The sequence below is a fragment of the Thermobia domestica genome, chromosome 15, assembly GCF_964235325.1.
Source record: "Thermobia domestica chromosome 15, izTheDome1.hap1.1, whole genome shotgun sequence".
Classification (NCBI taxonomy): Eukaryota; Metazoa; Arthropoda; class Insecta; order Zygentoma; family Lepismatidae; genus Thermobia; species Thermobia domestica.
In genome coordinates, this window is record NC_137468.1 from 30,519,985 (window position 1) to 30,541,120 (window position 21,136).

Here is a 21,136-nt window from a genome sequence, read left to right on the forward strand (position 1 = left end):
AGCCGAGCTGATGACAAACATTATGAAGTGAAGGAATGGGAACCTAGAGTGAATTACGTACCTGGAGAATGCAACGTCAAATACGCTCCTTTGGTAGATCCTAATAAGATATTACTACCGCCACTTCATATCAAGTTAGGACTTATGAAAAACTTTGTCAAAGCCATGGACACATCTGGTGAAGGTTTCAAGTATTTGCGAGATAAGTTCCCTAACCTGAGTGATTCTAAGATTTCAGCGGGAGTGTTTATTGGTCCCCAAATTAGGAAATTAATGCTTGATGATAGCTTTGACAGCAAGTTAAACAGTGCTGAGCTAGCTGCCTGGACAGCATTTAAGTGTGTTGTGCGCAACTTTCTGGGCAATAACAAAGCTGAGAGTTACACAGAAATCGTACAGGACATGATACAGAAATACAAAGAGTTGGGTTGTAGGATGTCTTTAAAAATCCACTTTTTGCACTCCCACCTCAGCTTCTTTCCTGCTAACCTAGGTGCTCTCAGCGACGAACAGGGGGAAAGATTCCACCAAGATATAATGGCAATGGAGAAAAGGTACCAGGGACGATGGGATCCTTCAATGATGGTGGACTATTGTTGGGGTCTTGTTAGAGAATGCAACATTTCTTACAAAAGAAGGAAGTAGTGTACGTTTTTGTAACCCAATGGAAGTTTCATATATTGTGATAGTTTTGATTGTGTTTTCATGACCTTTTGGTACATTTGTATTATTGTTTATTGTAAATTGTCACACTTGTAAATTATATTGTATTATATTTTATATATGTGTTTGTGGTAATAAAGCAAAACGTTTTACCTCAACTTAAGAGATCTGAAAGCATTACTATAAGAAGCAATAAACAGTATACACAGTATACATACAAACATATTTATTTCTCTAGAAAGAATAAAGCGATTATTACGAAACTTGGAGGGTTTGTTAAATATGAATCAAAGTATACTTAGGTATAATTTCTATGTTAGTATATGCAAGGGGACAAGATCTTGGGGTGTAAAATAAACGAAAAGGGAAATTTTTTGAGGGATTTTCCCGAAAATCCCTCTGTTACGGGAAAATCGTACGTGATGGAGAAAAACCGAGTGCATATTCGAATTCAGCGCAAAAAGTTCCTTTAAGAACAGGTATTTCCTTTTATGTAACAAAACCTTTGTTAACTAGTGTAATACAAGGTTTCCACTTATTTTGCGAGCACAAATTCCCTGACTTTTCTATGATTTCCAGGTTATGAGTTACAAATTTCACGGTCTATACGGTACATAACGTTAAAAAAAAGCAACTATATTCTTCCTGACTAGGAGGTTCCTCATCCACTATGCATGTACATGTATATAGTGTGTATAGGTAGGGAACTTTTGCCAATCAAACTCATTTGTTTTATAAAATAGCCCCTACCAAATAGCCGCTAAGGATAAAAGAAATTGATTCTGAGAAATAAAAATTCATACTTAAAATTCCCTGACTTTTGGAGGTTTTCCTAACTTTTTATGAAAATCCCCAACTTCTCCAGGATTTCCAGGTGGGTGGGAATTCTATAGTAATAATAATAATAATAATAACTATAGAGGAACGTTTCGTTGAGTTCGTCATTACTACCCAGAACAACGTCTCAATAATAACATATGGAATCAGAATATTGGCGATAACGAAAAAACTATAGAGAACATAAGGACACAATGTTGTATATCATACACACACACACACACACACACACACACACACATGTGAACTGGGATCAAACAGGCCGCTTCGCAAAAATAGGTGGACGCTCTACCACTGAGTCACCTTCTCCTCCTTACCCTGATAATTCGTTCAGAGCAAAAATTCACATTTTAAGTAAAACAACGTAAATAAGATTTAAAGAAATAAATTTACAATTTTCGTTGGTTCAAAAAATCAAACTGAAAACAAACAAAAAAAAATGTTATTTTGAGAAAAGTTGCTACAAATTTAACGTTATCATGTCAATCTTTCAATTTATATGAAATTTCAAATTCACTACAGACAACATTAGCCATTATTACTGAAAGGCAGAAAATGCAATTTACAACTGTGTCAAATAAATTTACAAAGAAACCAGGCAGCGGGGATTATTACTTGTTTCACACAACCTAAAATACATTATTTGGTGTTAAGTTGGTTTCCGTGCAACTAGGATACTAAGAAACTCGTTCTTCGCGTCATCTTGTTGTTTTCAAATCGTTGCCAGACGGATTACAACTTTGCATGAGGATGATTAAGAGCCTAATTTTAGCTTCCTAGCTACTCACGCAAAGCAATGAAGTAGCGTTAAAATTCTGACAACTGCTGTGTCATAAAGAGTTTCCTTGCTTTCGTCTCACTCACTTTATTCTTGTTTCGTGCAATTTTCTCGTTCTTCACTCGATCTCTACCAAACGCAGGGCATATCAAGTTTTTTTATTACAATCTTTTATTACATTATTTTTCTGTTTGTTTGTTTGTTAAAGACAAAACCTGAAACTTAAATTTCGTGAACTCCCATATTAACTAGAGCTCTGAAATTTTGAACATATACATAAAACAGATAACAATACAATGTTTTCAAATAATTTTCAATCACATTTATAGTTCTACTGTGAAATTAGTTAGTTAGAATTAACGAGCGCCTGCTGCTTATACAACCCTGTCTCAGCTTCCTACAAATTTTGTTGGTTGCAGACGAATAGGTGTTATGTTTACTTCATATCAATAAGTTTGAGTACACTACTCTGTCATTTGAGACATTTTCACCCCTTCTCACCCTCAATGCCGATTGGGGTTGACCTTGGACTTTAACGCTATCGGGAGTCTAATTATTAATCTCAATGACATCGAGAATCATGTATTTGACATTAATATTGGATATATTCGGTTATTTTTTACATGTCAACCTCTTCCTACCACTCTAGGGCTGCTAAGGGGGTTAAACGTAGACTTAAATGGTATAAAAAGTGTCGCCAATCAACTTAGGGACCCCGAAAACTATGAATTCGATACTAATATCGATCATTCTGACTATTTTTTGAATATCACCATTCCCCCTTCAGCGGTACTAATGGCGGTTGAACTTGGATTTAAACGGTATCGGGAGGGGCAGTATTCATTTCAACAATCCCTAAAACCATGAACTCTACACTAATATCGGTATTTTCGATCAGTTTTATGTTACTACCTTCAACTTCCCCTAGGTATGCTAGGGGTTTTATCTCTACTAGAGGTTGAACTTAAATGCCACTAATTTACCTCTCCTCAGGATTCTGGTGGGACTTGAACTTAAATGGCATCAGGACCCATCAATCAACTTAACGACTCTGAATACTAATGATTCGATACTAATATCGGCTATTCTCGATCGTTTTTATGTCTACCCTCTCCTGCCCCTAGGAGTGCTAGGGGTCTTACTCCAACTGGAAGTTGACTTAAAGGGTACCAAAACTGTCGCAAATCAACTTAGGGACACCGAAAACTATGGATTTGACACTAATATTGGTCATTTTCAATATTTTTACAATCACCCCACCCCCCTCAGAAGGACTAATGGATGCTGAGTTTGGATTTAAGCGACTATTCATCTCAGCGACCCCGAGAAACTATAGATTTAAGACTAATGTCGTCCGTTTTACATCATTTCTATCACACCTCCTACTCCCCCTAGGTATGTTAGGGGGTCTTACCCTCGCTATGGGGCTCAACTTGGCTCAACAATGGATTCAACACTAATATCGGTCCTTTTTCCTACTGTTGAAAACAGTTTCGAAATTCTTTTGGTACAATAATTCTTTTGTTAATATCTTTTCTTTTGTTAATATCTTTGACCTCATTGACGTCATGGAACCTCTTTCCTTCCAGATTTTTCTTCCACAGCGGGAACAAAATAAAGTCACAAGGGGTTAAATCGGACACCATGATGTTCTTTGCCAAGAACTGTCATTTTAACATGGCTGTGTGGGCTGGAGCGTTGTCGTAATGCAGTAACCATATTCCACTTTTCCACATTCCGTTTCCGTCACACAGTTTCACGCAATCTTCTCAAAATATACAAGTAAAAATGCTGGTTTACTGTTCATTCTTGGGGAAGAAATTTGTGGACAATCCCATTCACTTCAAAAAACAAACAGGGTGTCTATTATTTCAGACAAATAAAATTCCCTGACTTTTCCAGATCAAAACAGAAAATTTTTCAGATTATATTTTAAAGAAGTTTAGTAACCACTATTCTCTAAACTCTTGTAGTTTTATAATATGTGTTCTCTTAGTTGCGACAGCTGTTATAAAAATATGAAAAACACTTAAATAAGTACCTATTTATTCCTGGCAAGAACAATATTGTTAAATACAATGTATTTTTTGACTAACTCCCATTATAGCCATCCCTCTCCGCTGCTTGTATATATATATATATACAGTGGCGGATCCAAGGGGGGCTATAGGAGCTATAGCCCCCTTGACGCTCAGGTATACACTGGATAAAATGGGCTTCAATCCTCCTTTCAGGGCTCATAGTGGTCTGGTCTCTTGTAAATAGTTGAAAAGTGACCAAAAGCACACGAAAAAGTGACCAAAAACTCATCATGCCCCTTTTTTTCCTTTGGCAATTTCTCCATCACCTCTAGGGATGCACGCGAGAAGTCTCGTCTCGTCTCGCATTTGCGAGACGAGACACGAGACGAGAGTGAAAATTTTATGCGAGACGCGAGACAAGACTAAACCGTGCGAGATGAGACGCTAGACGAGACTCGGTTAAGTCTCGCACGAGAAGTCTCGCGAGACTTCTCGCAGTCTCGCAACATTTGTGAATTACATTTAATTGTATATTTAGTCATTTTACATTTATTGAGTTTTCTAAGTTGAGCGTTAATTCCTCCAGGAACAAAAAAGTGATTGGGGCAATAGACATTTTATAAGATTTATTATTATTCAAGGTTGATTTTCAGAATTAAAGCCTTCTTTAGTTTCTAAAGATCATTAAAAAAGAAAAGCTTTGTAAATTGGAAATTTATTACAGCATCGATTTAGGACTTTATTTTGCGACACAAACACATACACGCGGGCGCGCACGAATACATAAACTTCTGTTTTTGGTCTGAAAAGCGAATAAGACTCCCTATTGCTTCGAATGTGATATTTCTGTTGTTTCTGTCTTTTTTCACATTACTACTAGCGATTAATGTTGGGGGATGGCGGGGAAATCCCCTCTCGTCAAAGTTTATCCCCGGCCCGGCTCGCAGAAATAACATGATATTTTTACATGGAATAAGTATTTTCTTTCTATATATTTGTCATAAACATTCCCCTCTAGTTCGGAAGTTTAATTCAAACACTGGTTTGGTAGGATGGCCCTATAGGTTTGGTGGGAAATGGTAGGAATGGCCCTATATCTGTCAGTAATTTTATTTTCTAGATATGGCAACACTACATAAGTTGAAAGCGAAAGTTGATAAAATGCGAATTCTGGCAACACTGCAGTTAGTTCAACTGTATGATCTGGAAATTGATCCAGAAAGCTTTTTTCGTATCAAGTATAGTTTGCTGGATATTTGGATTCTCGCAATTGTTAACATATTGCGTTATCCACAAGTCCGTTGACACAAGTAATGTTATTCCTTGGTGGTTGGTGTAAAGGGAGATACGCGACAATAAATGGCAGCACTGTTCTCCTACACAAGTAACGTATTTTTATATTTTCTCTGCTGCTTCCACAAATTTAATGCTAGAGAGTTTAAACTTTCTGAAAAGAAAGTTCAAACCTATTCTAAGGGAACAATCCGTGTCAATTTTGGATATTGTGACATTAGAGCATTCCTCGGACTAGAAGCAGGCAAAGACAAGGTTGAAATCCGGTTAAATAAAGACGAAGAAATTTACATATAGATATAGTAAAAGGATCCGGGTTTGGTTCAATGAGTTCAGAAAAACATACGGAAACGTTATATTCTTTATATCCTAATTACATTGGCGACTTTTTTTTCGGGGCAAAAATGTGCCCGCATGGCATACTGGAAAATATTGCTGGAGACCTCTAAGCTGGAAAACAATGTTGGATCCAGTAACAATTTATGCTGGTTTTGCTGTAAATTATGCTAGTAATTTGACGAAAATTAATGGTCCAGCAATCAAATTCCAGCACAGAGGGGACACAAGTTCGGATACCATGTTGAACTCTAGGTTCCGTCTCCTTAGGATGTTATGAACATTCATCCCATGGAAAGCAATGGCAAACCACCATGGATTCACCTTGCCAAGGGACTTTTAGGCCAAATACCTGCCTTCGGATAGAATATCACATCATCATTCATTAACAGCCATAGAATAACACATTGCAAAATTTTGACCCAGAATATATGCGAGACTGCGAGACCATGAGAGAAAGTCTCGCGCGAGACGCGAGATGAGACTCAAAATTTTATGGAGACGCGAGACGAGACGAGACCAACATTTGAGGCTGCGAGACGAGACGATACTTTTCCATTTCTCGTCTCGTCTCGTCTCGCGTGCATCCCTAATTCACATCTCTTTTTGTTTGTTGTTTTGTTTAATCTTTTCTTCTTTACTGCTTTTTGGCTTCCTCCTTTCTTAGGTTTTCTAAGTACGTATGCTTTGTAGTTACGGTAAGCAGACTTAGCAGATGTAAGAAGCTTCTGAATAAATGGAATCAGTTCTGGCCTATTTCCGAATTTCTTCATCCCATACATTATATTTAACTTAGCATTGAGAGTTCTCAAAGCCATGAAATATTCAAATTCATCACCTACTCTTAAGAAGAACATACAAGAACCGTAACACAAGACGAACATGATGAACCACACTAACACACACACAACGTTGAGCGGAGCGTTAACTATTACGAGAGGAAACTAAAAGACTATTATGATAGAAGAAAGAATAGACACAGAAGGGTTCTCAACCCCACCTTGAGAGTTTAAGCATCCACCAGCCATCCACTGTGCTTTAGAAAGAATAAAAGCTGAAGTGAGAATAAAACTGACTGTTTCACATGTAGCAGCAAGTACTGAAGCTTTCAGAAGAGTAATGAGTAACAAGTTTCTGCCTTTTTCCATTTATTTTTATATTTTTCTTAGAAAACTGCCAATGTAAAACATAAATCACACGAAAAAGTCACTTTACCTCCCCAAAAAGTAACTTTTAGTTACCAACTTGAAAAAAAGTAACTTTTAGTTAAAAAAGTGACTCGCTATGAGCCCTGTGCTTTACACTGGATAAAGCGGCAAATTATGGTTTAGCCCCTCCCTTGATCATCTCCTAGATCCGCCACTATATATATATATATATATATATATATATATTTCAAATACAAAAAATGTGAACGACAAAACACACATAATAGCTACACAAAACTGCGCATGAAGATTTTACATTTCATACCACGTACTTGTGAGGTACACTGAGTTACATAAACTGGACTATTCAAGTAATTTACTTCTATTAGATTTTTATTATTCCAGGACATGAAGTAGGGCTAATACATACACGACAATACACATATATATGGATACTAACAAGAATGTCTTTGCGAGATAAATACTGATAAACATTTTGGATTTTAGTATTCTAGATTATAAAAGTATTCTATATTTAGTATTTCTATGTAATATACAAAATACAGAATATTTTTATAATCTAGAACGCTAAAATCTACATGAGATTTGCAATTATGATCACGTTACTGAATTTTCTCTTAAGATTTTTCATGTGCTCATTAACTTCGTTGATTTCTTTTGCGGCCTTCTCAAGAATTTTCCTTCAGTTCTTCCAACTTTGCAGCTGCTATATTTCTTTCTTTCGCACGATTTTCTCTGCCTCAGTTGTTGTCTGCTACCTTCTGAGGGCTTCTTTCCATTTGACATTTGCATTTCTTGCTGCATGAATTAATTGTTTTGAGATTGAACGTGAACGTCATGTACTATTTTCTGCGAAACTGAAGACGCTTCGTGTAGATTATCAATGAGAAACTGTGTTCAACGGAAGCGTTTCCGTGTAATAACACTGGAATTTTCTTAACGAACACTGAAAAGTTGTTGCTGGTGTTAGTGTTGTCAAGAATGAAGAACCACAAGTGATCTAAACAATTCTTAGTCACGTCAAAATTCTTTATGCTTGTGATAACTGAATCTTGAATACAAATTTCACTGTAGAGTCATTTTACTTCATCAATAGCACTTCCAATGCTACGATTATATGTTCCTTCCCAAGTATTTTGTTTAAAATTGAATCGGAAGAGAGGCATGCAGCACCATAAGCAAGTCTGAATTTCAATGACAATTTACACAGAATCTTCTTACAAAAACCTGTTGAAATATGGAAACAATCCCTCCGAAAACGAAGGATATCCAATTCGGATAACTTCTCTGATTTTAATGCTGTACGTGCGTTCACCCCCGGTGCTTGGGGTCCTTGGTTCGATCCCAGCTCGCGCCGTGTGGACTTTGTACTGGACGAACACCGTGCTCGTGGGTTTTCTCGGGGTTCTCCCGTTTCGTCGCACTTTCTTCATTCCACCATTTCACTCATCTCTCATTATCACCATCTCCTTTAGCCTAACCGGCATACCCGTGGGACGTTAAACTTAAAGATTTCATTTCATTTTTTAATGCTGTACGTGTTGCAAATCCGACATCAACCTGCTTAGTCGAACACAGACCATTACTACCATCTTCTAGGCAAACTTTCATCGGATCTTCAGAACTTGATACTTCAATCACAATGGATTTTTTAACAAATCTAATCATAAGGGACTTCAGAAGTTTAAGTATTTCCCCATAAGGAAAAGGAAGCATTGGTGAGTCTGACTGAAATTTCGTAAGAAAAGGTTGAATGTCTGCAGCAACGTTAGGAAGAAAGCTAATTTAACTCCACGCAACGAATCTTTCAGACATGATTTAACAATTTTAAAGCTGTCACAAGATGGTTCTCAATTACTACCTGAAACTGAATCGACATACTTCTTCAAGTGTGTAATAATCGCTAAGCTCTGTCTACTACATTCACATTTTATATAAAAATATGAGCACTTGCTAGGAAAAATGATCTTATTAAAAAGTTACAAGCATACCAAAAATATTCACAAAAATTACCTGCAACATAATAAAAATCACAAAAGACAAGCGGAACGCCAAACTGCACTGAAAATGGAATATGAAGGTAATGGAATACGAGTTTTAAATCTAACTAATCTATGCATTATATTATAGAGTTAACCATACATAGTTAGGCTCTAATTTCTCGCTACATTAAAATCGAACAAGACCAAAACAATATTTAGGACCTTATTGGGAGTCACCAGTTGCAGTAGAATAGCTACACTCCTGGACATGATGATCATTTTTTAACGTGGAGATCAGAAACCACGAATTCCAGACGCAAGAGTTGGCAACTCTTTTCGGAAGTTCTTCGCTGTATGATGACTTCTGCTATAGCGAAAAGTTGTTTTATAAAAACTGTGCACATAAAATGTAAAAGCAATGAAATAAACCTAACCTTACCAAACATTTCCAGAATAGAATAGTGCCTAGAACTTTTCCGGAAATTATAAAATTCCCTGACTTTTCCAGGTTTTCCATGTTTTTCAGATTAGTAGACACCCTGAACAAATCAACATTGTTTTCATATTGGATCAAACTTGACGTGCTTTCTTAGGACGTGGTGAATTTGGAGTTTTCCACTGACTGGATGCTTGTTTTGATTCAGGATCATACTCATAGCACCAGCACTCATCCCCAGTCACAATTCGTTTGAGAAAAGGGCCATTGTGCCGTTCAGTGTTCAAGTCCTGACAAACATTCACTCGGAAGTCTCTCTGCTCCTCTGACAGCAAGCAAGGCACAAATTTCGCGGAAGCCCGTCTCATGTTCAAATCGTCAGTTAAAATGTAGTAGTCTAGGACAACCCCACTTCTTCACAAATTTGCTCGATGGTCTTTGGACGATGTTCAACAATGTCATCTCGAACTTTTCTAATGTTTTCTTCACTTCTTCCTATCGAAGAATGGCCAGGCCGTGGCAAGTCTTCAGTTGGCACGTTGCCATCTTTGAAACGGGAAAAAACACCCGTAGAATTGTCTTTTTCCTAAACAGTATCATTAAAAGCTTGGTTAGGCATAACACCGGTCTCAGTTGCAGTTTAAGAAACAAAGTTTAACAGATCCTTTGCTCCTTGTGATCTCAACAATTACTTAAAAATTGCCAGACTCTTACTGCAGCAGCACAGAATAAAATTTTAAAAAAAAATCTTTCAGTTTTACGTCTCAGGGTTATGCCGGCTAGGCTAAAGGAGACGGTGATGATGAGAAATGAATGCAATGGTGGAATGAATAAAGTGGGAGAAAATAGAACAACTCCGAGAAAACCTACGAATCCACCACAAAGTCCACTTGGCGCGAGCTGAATCAGGTACCTCACTCAACACAGAATAATACCAACTTGGAAATTGATGGAAGATATCTCACACTAATGGCACGTAGCAGCACAAGCCGTAACTACATTGATAAGCCTCTCAACATTATGTTTCCGGTTTTCTCTGGGTGCCCCCTTATGCAAAAGTTTTAAATGAACTGTTGTAAGTTTTGAAAATGTTCTTGGAAAGTAAATATGTAAACTCACACACTGAAATCATGAAATTCTAGTTTAACGTCCCACGCCTAAGGGAGACGGTGATAATGATAATGAATGATGAAAATGGGGGAAAGTAAGTGAACCCTCTAAAAACACTCATAATTCAAATAATATAGCATTTTCAAGTTAAGTAAGTTAGGAGTAAAGATCTGATTGTAGAATATTGAATAAAAACTAGAAGATAAATAATAACCTGAAAAAATGTATAAACAATACACGAACTAATAAAAAAGAGTTTCTTTAAGGATTTAATGAAGAAATGGGATTTATCATCCATATCATCATTCGAAATTTTAAAAAAGAGCGATAAACAGTAGGAAAATCGCAGGAAACCATTCTTTAAAAAATAAATCAATGATAAAGGAATAAACAGGACCATTTCCACAATCGAGGTCCACTTTTGATGAAAATGTGGATGGAAATGCTTTTGTGTTTGATACTAGGTGAAGAATGTCCTAGAAATTGAAAAAAAAAAAAAAAAGGGAAGATAGATGAGAGTGCCACGATATCGACTCTTGAAACAAAGCTGTTCCATGCAAGATTATGTCTTTTAACTTCCTCGAAAGTATGGTTTAGTTTTAGACGTTCATCTTTTTTTTCTTGCACTGTTCAATTTTTAAAGAATTTGATTTATCAAAACTCATTTATATATTTACCTTGTCTGCTCGTCCAGGAGACGAAAAAATCTCTAGGACTACTTGATGGATCATCATTAATTTTGACCAGGATGCAGAGGGTTAGAAGTTAGACTCCAAGTTCGTTGACGAAAGTGATCCATCTACTGAAAGTGGTTGAAATGAATCATTTCCGGTCTTAACAATGGCAAAACGGCAATAGCGCAAAGTAGTTTCCTGGAATCTAAGAATAATTGCATTTCTATATTTAACTCTCCACTAAAACTGGAAATAATAGAGATCTACTAAACCTGCTGGTTTCAAAATTGATGTACATGGAGCAGAAACCTCAAAAGATAGCGAAATGCTTATTTTTGGAATAGACTTAGCGTTCTACGAATAGGTAATATCTCTCTTAATTTCCTATTTAAATCAGAAATATCAGAAAGAATCATTTCCAGTTTTAATATTGACTGCTATAGAATAACAACGGTAATAGATAGCGAGGAGTTTTCTGCGAACAATGAAGCGCCCGAAGAATATATTTAGTCTCCACTGTAATCTGTCTTCTAAAACCAGAAGTAGTAGAAGGATGGAGAAAATGTCACGCCATACAAACCAAAATTCTTCACGTGGTATACACGTTGATTGATTGAGGTTTAATGGGGAGGTCAGAGTCGAGGTTATTTGTCTCCGTCACGGTCAACAGGACTGTCGTAAATAAAAGTTTAAAAATCATACCAGAACATCAGATAAAAAACCGGCAAAATAGAAAGGAAAGCCTAAAAGTTAAAATATTAATAATAGAGAAAATATGTAATAATAATAATAATAATAAAGCAAATATATAACAATAACAATAAAGAATAAAAAGCAATAAAAAGTCAGAAATTAACGTTTGAGTGAACCCTTTCCACAGGGCTCAAACACCGTCCACTCAATATCCATCAGGTTGTCTTCCACAACGTCAGATTTCGAAGAAATTGCAGGTGGCTTACGAACAGATGTAGATTTTGTTCTTTCCGTGGAAAGAACCGTATCACTGAGCTGGCGCATATTGGCTAAGTTTTAGGCCGGTGACAAAAGGTGCGCAGCGATGAGCTGGTGTTCTCCGAAGACCACCACGTGGGGTTTTGTGGGGTTTGCTATAGCACGGCCAAGAAGAGATGGTCTCTGACGTTTCTTGCCATATGCGGTGGGACATTGCAGCCCCTACTTTGATAACAGTGTTACCAACCACGATCACTCTGTCTTATACCATTAATTAAATTGCCACTACAGTTGCACGGAAAAAAAAAAACCTTGACACGCGAGTAGTAGCAATGTCACTGCGAGCTGTCAGAGACGTTCTCTTACTGGACGCACTATAGTCGATGTTACTGTGGTCGGAATTTGTGGACTTTCGTCGGGAACAAGATCAGTTTAAGCGGAAAGGTTGGGCGTTTGTGTTGCCACAAATTTACAAGAAGTAGCTGCAACAGTAGCAAAAGGTACAGAAAGCGGTGATATACACGTGACTCTGCTACTTGTTCATATTTTCAGTCCCATGAAAAATGAACGTATTTTCTTAAAAGCTAGAAAAGTAAAGAAAAGTTACTTTTAGTCAAACATCAAAATGCGTTAAGAATGACTTCTTTTTTATATAAAAAAAAAGAATGACTTTTTTTTTAAAAAAAAAAAGCAGTTTCAAAAATCATTAATAGGTAACAATCCCCAAGAAAGGAAAACTTACAATGAACAGCGAAAATTCAACCCCAATTAAGATGAAAATAAGCTCTACACTTAAAAACGAGAGATACTCGTACAAGTAAACAATAAATACAGGAGTTTCAATAACGAACCGTATTAATTATACACCTAAGTTTACCTCTACTTGGATGAATATTTTAGATCAAGCGTCTCACGATTCTACTCTGGGAACGCTAAAGAAAACGATGAGAAATCCATATGAATGATAAATAATTCGCGGAATGATAAATTTGAAGAAAATTACAGGAAAAATTAAGGCTTACATAGTACAACTTGGGATCAAGGTCGTCAACCCAAGAAGCAAGTTAAAGTTTTATCTACCGATCTTAAAACAACCTTTGCTTCGTACTCCATTGATTAACATGGGAAGTTATTTTTGTCTTCTCTGAAATGAACTTGTTTTTTTAAGCAGCTTAAAAAAAAAAGTAGATTCTCAAATCGACCCGTTTACATTATATACAGCGTGTTTCAGAATGAATATCGGGGTTTTCAGGTTTTGTAATATTTATTACAATTAACTTACAATTATAAATAATACATCAAATAAAAACAACTCCAACAGTTTTGTAGCCACGCATGCGCATCCACTGTTTCCTCTGTCTGCCGTTAGAAAGCGCTAGTAGCAAAGATGGCGACTAGTGAGCAGAGAGTTTCTTGTGTTTTACATTTTGCTAAGACTGAATCTGTAGTTACGGTGCAATCGTCTGTGTAGAGAATTTTAAGGAGACGCTTACACCTACGTTCTTATCGTTTGCAGTTGCTAAAGCCTACAGACTACGGTTTATGTACCAACTTTGCAAATGAAATTTTGCTCCATGACGATGAAGATTTTCTGGATCGTGTAGTCTTCAGTATTGAATCGACATTTCACCTAAGTGGTAATGTGAACAATCATAATGTTTGCATTTGGGGGTAAGTAAATTCTCCACGAGATGGTACAGTTGCAACAAGACTATATTGAATATGTTTTTGGGCCATATCCTGGCGGAAAGTTTACGGATCTTTCTCGCCTACCGACTAGATGTATGCCGTGTGACGATTGTGCTCACACTAAACACTTGTAGCAAAAACTGTTTGAGTTTCTCTTTCATTTGATGTACTACTGATAACTGTACGTTAAATGTAATAGATACTACAAAGCCTTAAAACTCTAATATTCATTTTGGAACACCCTGTATATATAAATATAGGGTGGGCCGTTTATCTTGATAAGCCCTTGTAACTTTTAAACTAACGGACAGTAAACACTGAAATTTTGTTTACCACGCAAATATCGGCAAGAGGACATTTGTATCGCAGACTCTGTGATACCACAAGGCTAACAGTGTTGCGAATCCAACATAGAGTCGCATTTTTTTAAACGACATTACGTCAAATAATTACATATTTCAAATCTACATATAAAACAAGAACACGTAATACCATACCTGTTATGCAGTTGCAAACTAAGAACGCTATAATATCACAAAGAAAAATAACTAAATTTTGGAGGGTTCTACAACAGTAATAAGCAAGTGAGACAGACGGGATAATGTACATCTGAAGTACCTTAATGTCGAATACTACGGTCATCATATGATGTATTTGAAACAAGTAGATAAAAGTCAAAAGGAATTGAAAGGTTGAGTTTTTTCAACAGATTTTACTTCGAAAAAATGTTGAGATACGTACATGGTTTTCAAGAGACATAAATATCATAATTGCATTTGTAGCAATTTCATATATCAAATCATTTGGGAGATATAATAAAATGATAAAAACTGATTTATTCCTTAAAATGACACACTTCTTAAAACATTTTTTTCATTTACTTTGCTTCTGTAACATTACAACAACACTTTTTGATAGGTGTAACTACAAGTTTTCGGAAATACACATTTTAAGTAATGGCGTAAACTATAACAGTTTTTACCATATATCCAGAATAGTTTGAAATATCAAATTCCTGTAAATGGTATTGTGATCTTCACACTTATTGAAATTCATCAATGAAATTGGATGAGGTACTTACCTTAGCAGTTGTTCGGTATAAAGGTTTTCTGAAAAGAAGTAAAAATTTTCAATCCTTCATAATTTTGTTCGTATTCATTTGAAATCAGTCATATTACGATCATAGTATTAGACACTAAAGAACTTTTGATGTGCATTGCTATGCCTGTCTCCCTTGCGTTATTACTGTTGTAAAGATCACCAAAATTTTGAATGTTAGTGATACTACTGCGTCCTTAGTTTGCAACACTGAATAATAAGTCTGATATTGTAAGTTTTCATTTAACATGTATGTTCGAAATAAGTAATAATCTGACATGGTGTCATTTAAAAAATACAACTTTATGTTGAGTTGGCAATATTGTTAACCTTGTGGTATCACAGAGCATGCCAAACAATATCCCCTGCCTATATATGTTGTGTGCATGTTCGCGCATAATTTCTACGTAAGTACACACATTTTAATGGTTCTTTTATTGTTAAAAAAAAATACACTTTTCCGGTGTTTCTATGTAAAATCCATAAGAATCTAACAATAGTCTTCGGAGCTAGATCACGAAATTCCTCAATGGCTGACAGTGTTAATACCATAATTGTATGTATGATCAAGCATAACTTGAGCATAACTATATCAATTTTGATTATTCACGTTTTGTTTGAAAGAGTATACTTTCCCAATCGTACTCATATAAGTTTCATTAGAATATGATGATACGAGTCTTCGAAGCTAGAATATGAACCTCTTCAACGACTAATGAATAAACTCCATGGCTCTGGATAAGTAGAGTAACAAATAAAACACAGTTCTGACCAGAGCAGAATGAAATATATTAAAAACTATACTTACAATGTGTTACAGTTTCAAGGACCTAACGTCCTCTTCATCAGACACAAACACTGAGAAAAGACAGGTGACAGCAGATCTTATATACATGAGAAAGTGAAAGGCCACGCCCCTTCTTCTCTCTCATTGGTCGGAGGGAACCAATGAGGATAAAGTAAATTCCGAGCAAACAGAAAAATATAATGAGCCCTTTCACTTTTCCTAACAGTTCTTTAATGAGATGACATACAAAGAAAGTAAATAACAAATAGAAAACATTAAATAAGAAAAAAATATAACTAAATATATATATAAATATATAAATTTAAATAAATAAATAAATAAATATTAATAGCCTATATGCACTTTTCTTGTTCCTTTTCTATCACATCCAACAATTTCTCCCATTGCTCGTGTATATTCATACCGCTTGTCCAATTCATTAGGTTCTCCTCTTGTTCTCTCTTTATTCTTCTAGCCTCTTTCCACTTTCTAATAATCTTCCTCTTCTCTCTCTCTAAACCCCTAGCTCCCTCCCAGTCTATTTTATGTCCCGTTTCCTTCACATGTTTGTATATAGCGTTATTATCTCTTTTCAGTCTAACATCATCCTTATGTTGTTTTAATCTGTCCATAAGCCTTTTCCCCGTCTCCCCTATGTATTTCATGTCACACTCACTACACTTCACTTCATATATCACTCCTTCTTCCTGCTCCTCTATATGATTTTCCTTCCTTTTCCTTTTCTTCCTTATGCACTTCAACAAAGTTTCTCCTCCTTTTCTATAAGTCTTCACACCACCTTTTCTTAATAACTTCTTCAGCACTTCGGTCTTTTCGCCTATGCTCTGAATGCCATACCATTTCTTGTCTTCCTCTTCTTTCCTATCCATATTATCTTCTTTTCTCTTTCTCCTAAACTGCTGTATCCTATATTCATTGTTGTTCAATTGTTTGTAGAATTTTTCCAAATCTTTTTTCTTTCCCTCTTCCTCGCTGTTGATGTTTTCTATCTTCCTTTCCATGTTCCTAATGAAATTCTTCTTAGTTGCTTTGTCTACATCACTTCTCCAGTGGCAATAAATACCTGCCCAACACGGTTTCTGATACCAACTAGTAGTCACTTTCTCACCTTGCTTCTCTATCTTCATATCCATGAAATTGATAGAGTTATTTTCTTCAACTTCTAATTCTAACCTTATGCCTTTCTCTTGGTCTTCTATACTTTCAACATATTTCTCCAGTTGATTTCTATTCCCTGTCCATATGCCTAAACAATCATCAACATACCTGCAAAAGAACAGTAACTTTCCTCCTGCTTGTTCTGTCACTTTTTTCTCCCATTTGTTCATTACTATTTCCGCTAGAACTGGACTCAGCTTGGATCCAATGCTTAAACCTTCTTTTATCTTCACTAGTCTTTCTCCAATTATGCAATAGCTATTTTCCCACAAGGTCTTAAGCGCTCTTATGACTTTCTCTTTTTTCCACTGATTTATAACTTTCCCTTCCATCTCCTCTTCTATTGCCTTTATGACATAATCCCTTCTTATACTGGTGAACATGGCTTTAACATCTACACTAAACATTAACACTTTCTCCTGATTCCACTTAATCTCATCTATCCTCTTCCTCAATTCTTCCGTGTTCTTCACTCTGCATGTCTTTTGTCCTTCTCTGATTTCGTCCATTATCTCTCTTAATTTCTCCTCTAGTGGTTCAAAATAGTTACCTCTGCAGTCCAGTACTGGTCTTAGCTTCACGTCCTTCTTATGTATTTTAGGAAAACCTTTCATGACAGGAATCCTTCCTTTTTCGTTGATCATCTTTTTAATCCCCGCCTTTTTCCCTTCTTGTACTATCTTTTTCAACACTTCATCTTTCATGTCCTTGTTACCGACTTCCTCATATGTCTGATCACATAACTCCCCTAGCTTCTCCTGGTACCATCCTTTCTCCATTACTACCAACGCGCCTCCTTTGTCCGCCTGTTCCACTACGATATCCTTTCTTTTCCTTAATCTTTTTAGTCCTTCCTTCTCTTCTTTCCTTAAGTTACTCTCCTTCTTGTTCATATTCTGCCTAACAATCGACAATGCTTTTTTCCTTATTCTCTCTCTCTCGTCCTTATCCTTTATGTCTACAATGGCTTGTTCTACTGACAGTAGATTTGGAAAAATTCTACAAACAATTGAACAACAATGGATATAGGATACAGCAGTTTAGGAGAAAGAGAAAAGAAGATAATATGGATAGGAAAGAAGAGGAAGACAAGAAATGGTATGGCATTCAGAGCATAGGCGAAAAGACCGAAGTGCTGAAGAAGTTATTAAGAAAAGGTGGTGTGAAGACTTATAGAAAAGGAGGAGAAACTTTGTTGAAGTGCATAAGGAAGAAAAGGAAAAGGAAGGAAAATCATATAGAGGAGCAGGAAGAAGGAGTGATATATGAAGTGAAGTGTAGTGAGTGTGACATGAAATACATAGGGGAGACGGGGAAAAGGCTTATGGACAGATTAAAACAACATAAGGATGATGTTAGACTGAAAAGAGATAATAACGCTATATACAAACATGTGAAGGAAACGGGACATAAAATAGACTGGGAGGGAGCTAGGGGTTTAGAGAGAGAGAAGAGGAAGATTATTAGAAAGTGGAAAGAGGCTAGAAGAATAAAGAGAGAACAAGAGGAGAACCTAATGAATTGGACAAGCGGTATGAATATACACGAGCAATGGGAGAAATTGTTGGATGTGATAGAAAAGGAACAAGAAAAGTGCATATAGGCTATTAATATTTATTTATTTATTTAAATTTATATATTTATATATATATTTAGTTATATTTTTTTCTTATTTAATGTTTTCTATTTGTTATTTACTTTCTTTGTATGTCATCTCATTAAAGAACTGTTAGGAAAAGTGAAAGGGCTCATTATATTTTTCTGTTTGCTCGGAATTTACTTTATCCTCATTGGTTCCCTCCGACCAATGAGAGAGAAGAAGGGGCGTGGCCTTTCACTTTCTCATGTATATAAGATCTGCTGTCACCTGTCTTTTCTCAGTGTTTGTGTCTGATGAAGAGGACGTTAGGTCCTTGAAACTGTAACACATTGTAAGTATAGTTTTTAATATATTTCATTCTGCTCTGGTCAGAACTGTGTTTTATTTGTTACTTCAACGACTAACAGTATAAATATCGTAACTGACCGACTTCATTTTGTACATATTCACACATAATTTCAATATAGGAGTATCGGTTTTAATTGTTTTATGCTTTCAAAGAGTATACATTCTCAAAGGTTCCATATAAATTTTATCAGGATCTGATGACAGTTCTTTGAGCTAAAGTACGGAACTCCTCAACAGCTGATAGTGTTAATATGGTGTGTATGTTCACATATAATTCCATAACACTAGGCCGTTTTATATATATTCACATATACTGTAGGCTAACCAATTTTATAACAAGTTAATGTCCTATCTTTAGTTTAAAAATATAGATGAAATCTCTTAGTTTAGCATCCTACAATCGAAAGTGAAGGTCATCTCACTGTGTTCTTTGATATCAATGGCTTGCTCCTGCTCCTGATTGAATGGGTATAGTCAGGACAGATATTGAATAAGCAGTACGTATTATCAGCAGGTTTTGTTGAAGCTGCGAGAAAGAAAATTTCACTCGTGTGGAAGAACAATGAATGTTCCTTCGCATACTGTTTTGACCGTTAAGCAGTTTCTGGCAGCTAAGAAGACTCTAGTGTTTGAAAACCCATCTTATTCGCCTGAGTTGGCACCGTGCGATTTTTCTTTTTTCAAGTGAACTCTGCCCTCAAGGGAACTCATTTTCAGACTGTGCAAGAGGTGAATCAGAAAACGGCAGCGGTACTCAAAACTGTGACATCTAAAGATTTCCACAACTGTTTCCAATAACGGAAACTTCGTATACAAACATGTATAGAGAGGGCAAGGGAGTATGATGAAGGGAATCACCTTCAATTTATAAGTTTGTGATAATAAACCGTACTTTTGGCACAAGTCTCGTTAATTTTTAGCCAGCCCTCGTATACCTTTAGTAAGATTGCTTAAATAATGAATAAGATCAATGCCTTTCTTACCCGAAATCTCAAGGAACTGAATAAAAAGCGCTCAAATCAAAATATATCAAAATCTTAATTATTTTACAGCAATCAATTTCAATGTACCCCTTAGTGACTACCTCTAAACACAGTAAAAAGAATAACCTGATTAATTCTTGGCATCCATATATTTATTGGAGTTATCAACGACGATGACACATTTAGAACTCGAGGTGAGGGAGAAGAAGACTTACTACTCTTATCACTTGAAATGGATATGGAGTCATCAACTTCTTTCTCTAAAGAAGAAGAATAGAACTGCATGTCACAGAATTGAATCCCATATAAAATTATTTCTTAGAAAGAAAAAAATGGACGATAATCAATGTATACAGTTTTTTTTTCTTCATGAGTAAAAAGAAATCATTGATATCTGTATATACAATTATAAAATATTGCTACTGTTTTAATACATTTTCAATTAAGTATGAAGAAAGATTCACAATAAATTAAAACCTTGGAAATACAAGGGTCACTACGAAAGTTTTGAGATGTGAAATAACTTACATACTTAAAATCAATTTAACACTTACATTTTCTCAAAGTATTCACCATTACACTGTACACACTTTTGCATCCTCGAAAACCACTTTTGGAAGCAGTGTTGCCAGTCTTTTTCTTCAAGTATTGAAAGTTCATTCTTGTAAGTCACTACAGCTTCTTCAGGGCTGCAAAATCTCTTCCCACGCATGCGATCTTTGATCCTGGGGAACAGAAAAAAATCACACGAGGCCAGGTCAGAGCTATACGGCGGATGAGTCATAAGTTCGACCTCCGTAGATTCTAAAAACTGAATTGTGATGTTGGCCGTGTGTGCGGACGCGTTGTCATGATGAAGTCGTTCCCGAAGCTTCTGGAACACTTTTGTTAGGCAAACAGTGGTGTACCACTGAGCAGTCCTTTGTTCTTCAAGTGGAACAGTTGCAACATGGCCAGATTTGGAGAAGAAAGTTGCGACCATCTTCTTCCCCACATTTCACGGTCGCTTCACTTTCGTGGGTGGATTTTCGTCTGGATAGATCCAAACTGTAGACTGGAGTTTATTTTCAGGGTCAAATTGATAGATCCAAGTCTCATCACCAGTAACAATGTCAGAGATGCATAGAGAATTGCCTCCATCAAATCTTGCAAGCATTTCTTCACATCATTCCACACGCATGCGCTTCTGCTGTTCAGTCAAA

The 21,136-nt window shown here is 36.2% G+C and overlaps 2 protein-coding genes across 4 annotated transcripts in view; one reads left to right on the forward strand and one right to left on the reverse strand.

Annotated features, from left to right (window-relative positions):
- Positions 1 to 21,136, reverse strand: part of LOC145672160 (uncharacterized) — a 315,761-nt gene that overhangs the window by 141,267 nt on the left and 153,358 nt on the right. The window contains exon 4 of one of the 3 annotated variants that reach the window (XM_081741500.1): positions 20,061 to 20,194. The exons of 1 other annotated variant lie outside the window; for it this stretch is intronic. In XM_081741500.1, coding sequence (XP_081597626.1) covers positions 20,061 to 20,194 — 134 coding nt within the window. Of the gene's footprint in view, positions 1 to 15,001; positions 15,049 to 20,060; positions 20,195 to 21,136 lie in introns of those variants that run through there. One more of the 3 variants, XM_081741502.1, reaches the window with a different exon arrangement.
- LOC145672159 (uncharacterized) overlaps positions 1 to 21,136 on the forward strand; it is a 155,471-nt gene that overhangs the window by 8,124 nt on the left and 126,211 nt on the right. The gene's annotated exons all lie outside the window — the stretch shown is intronic.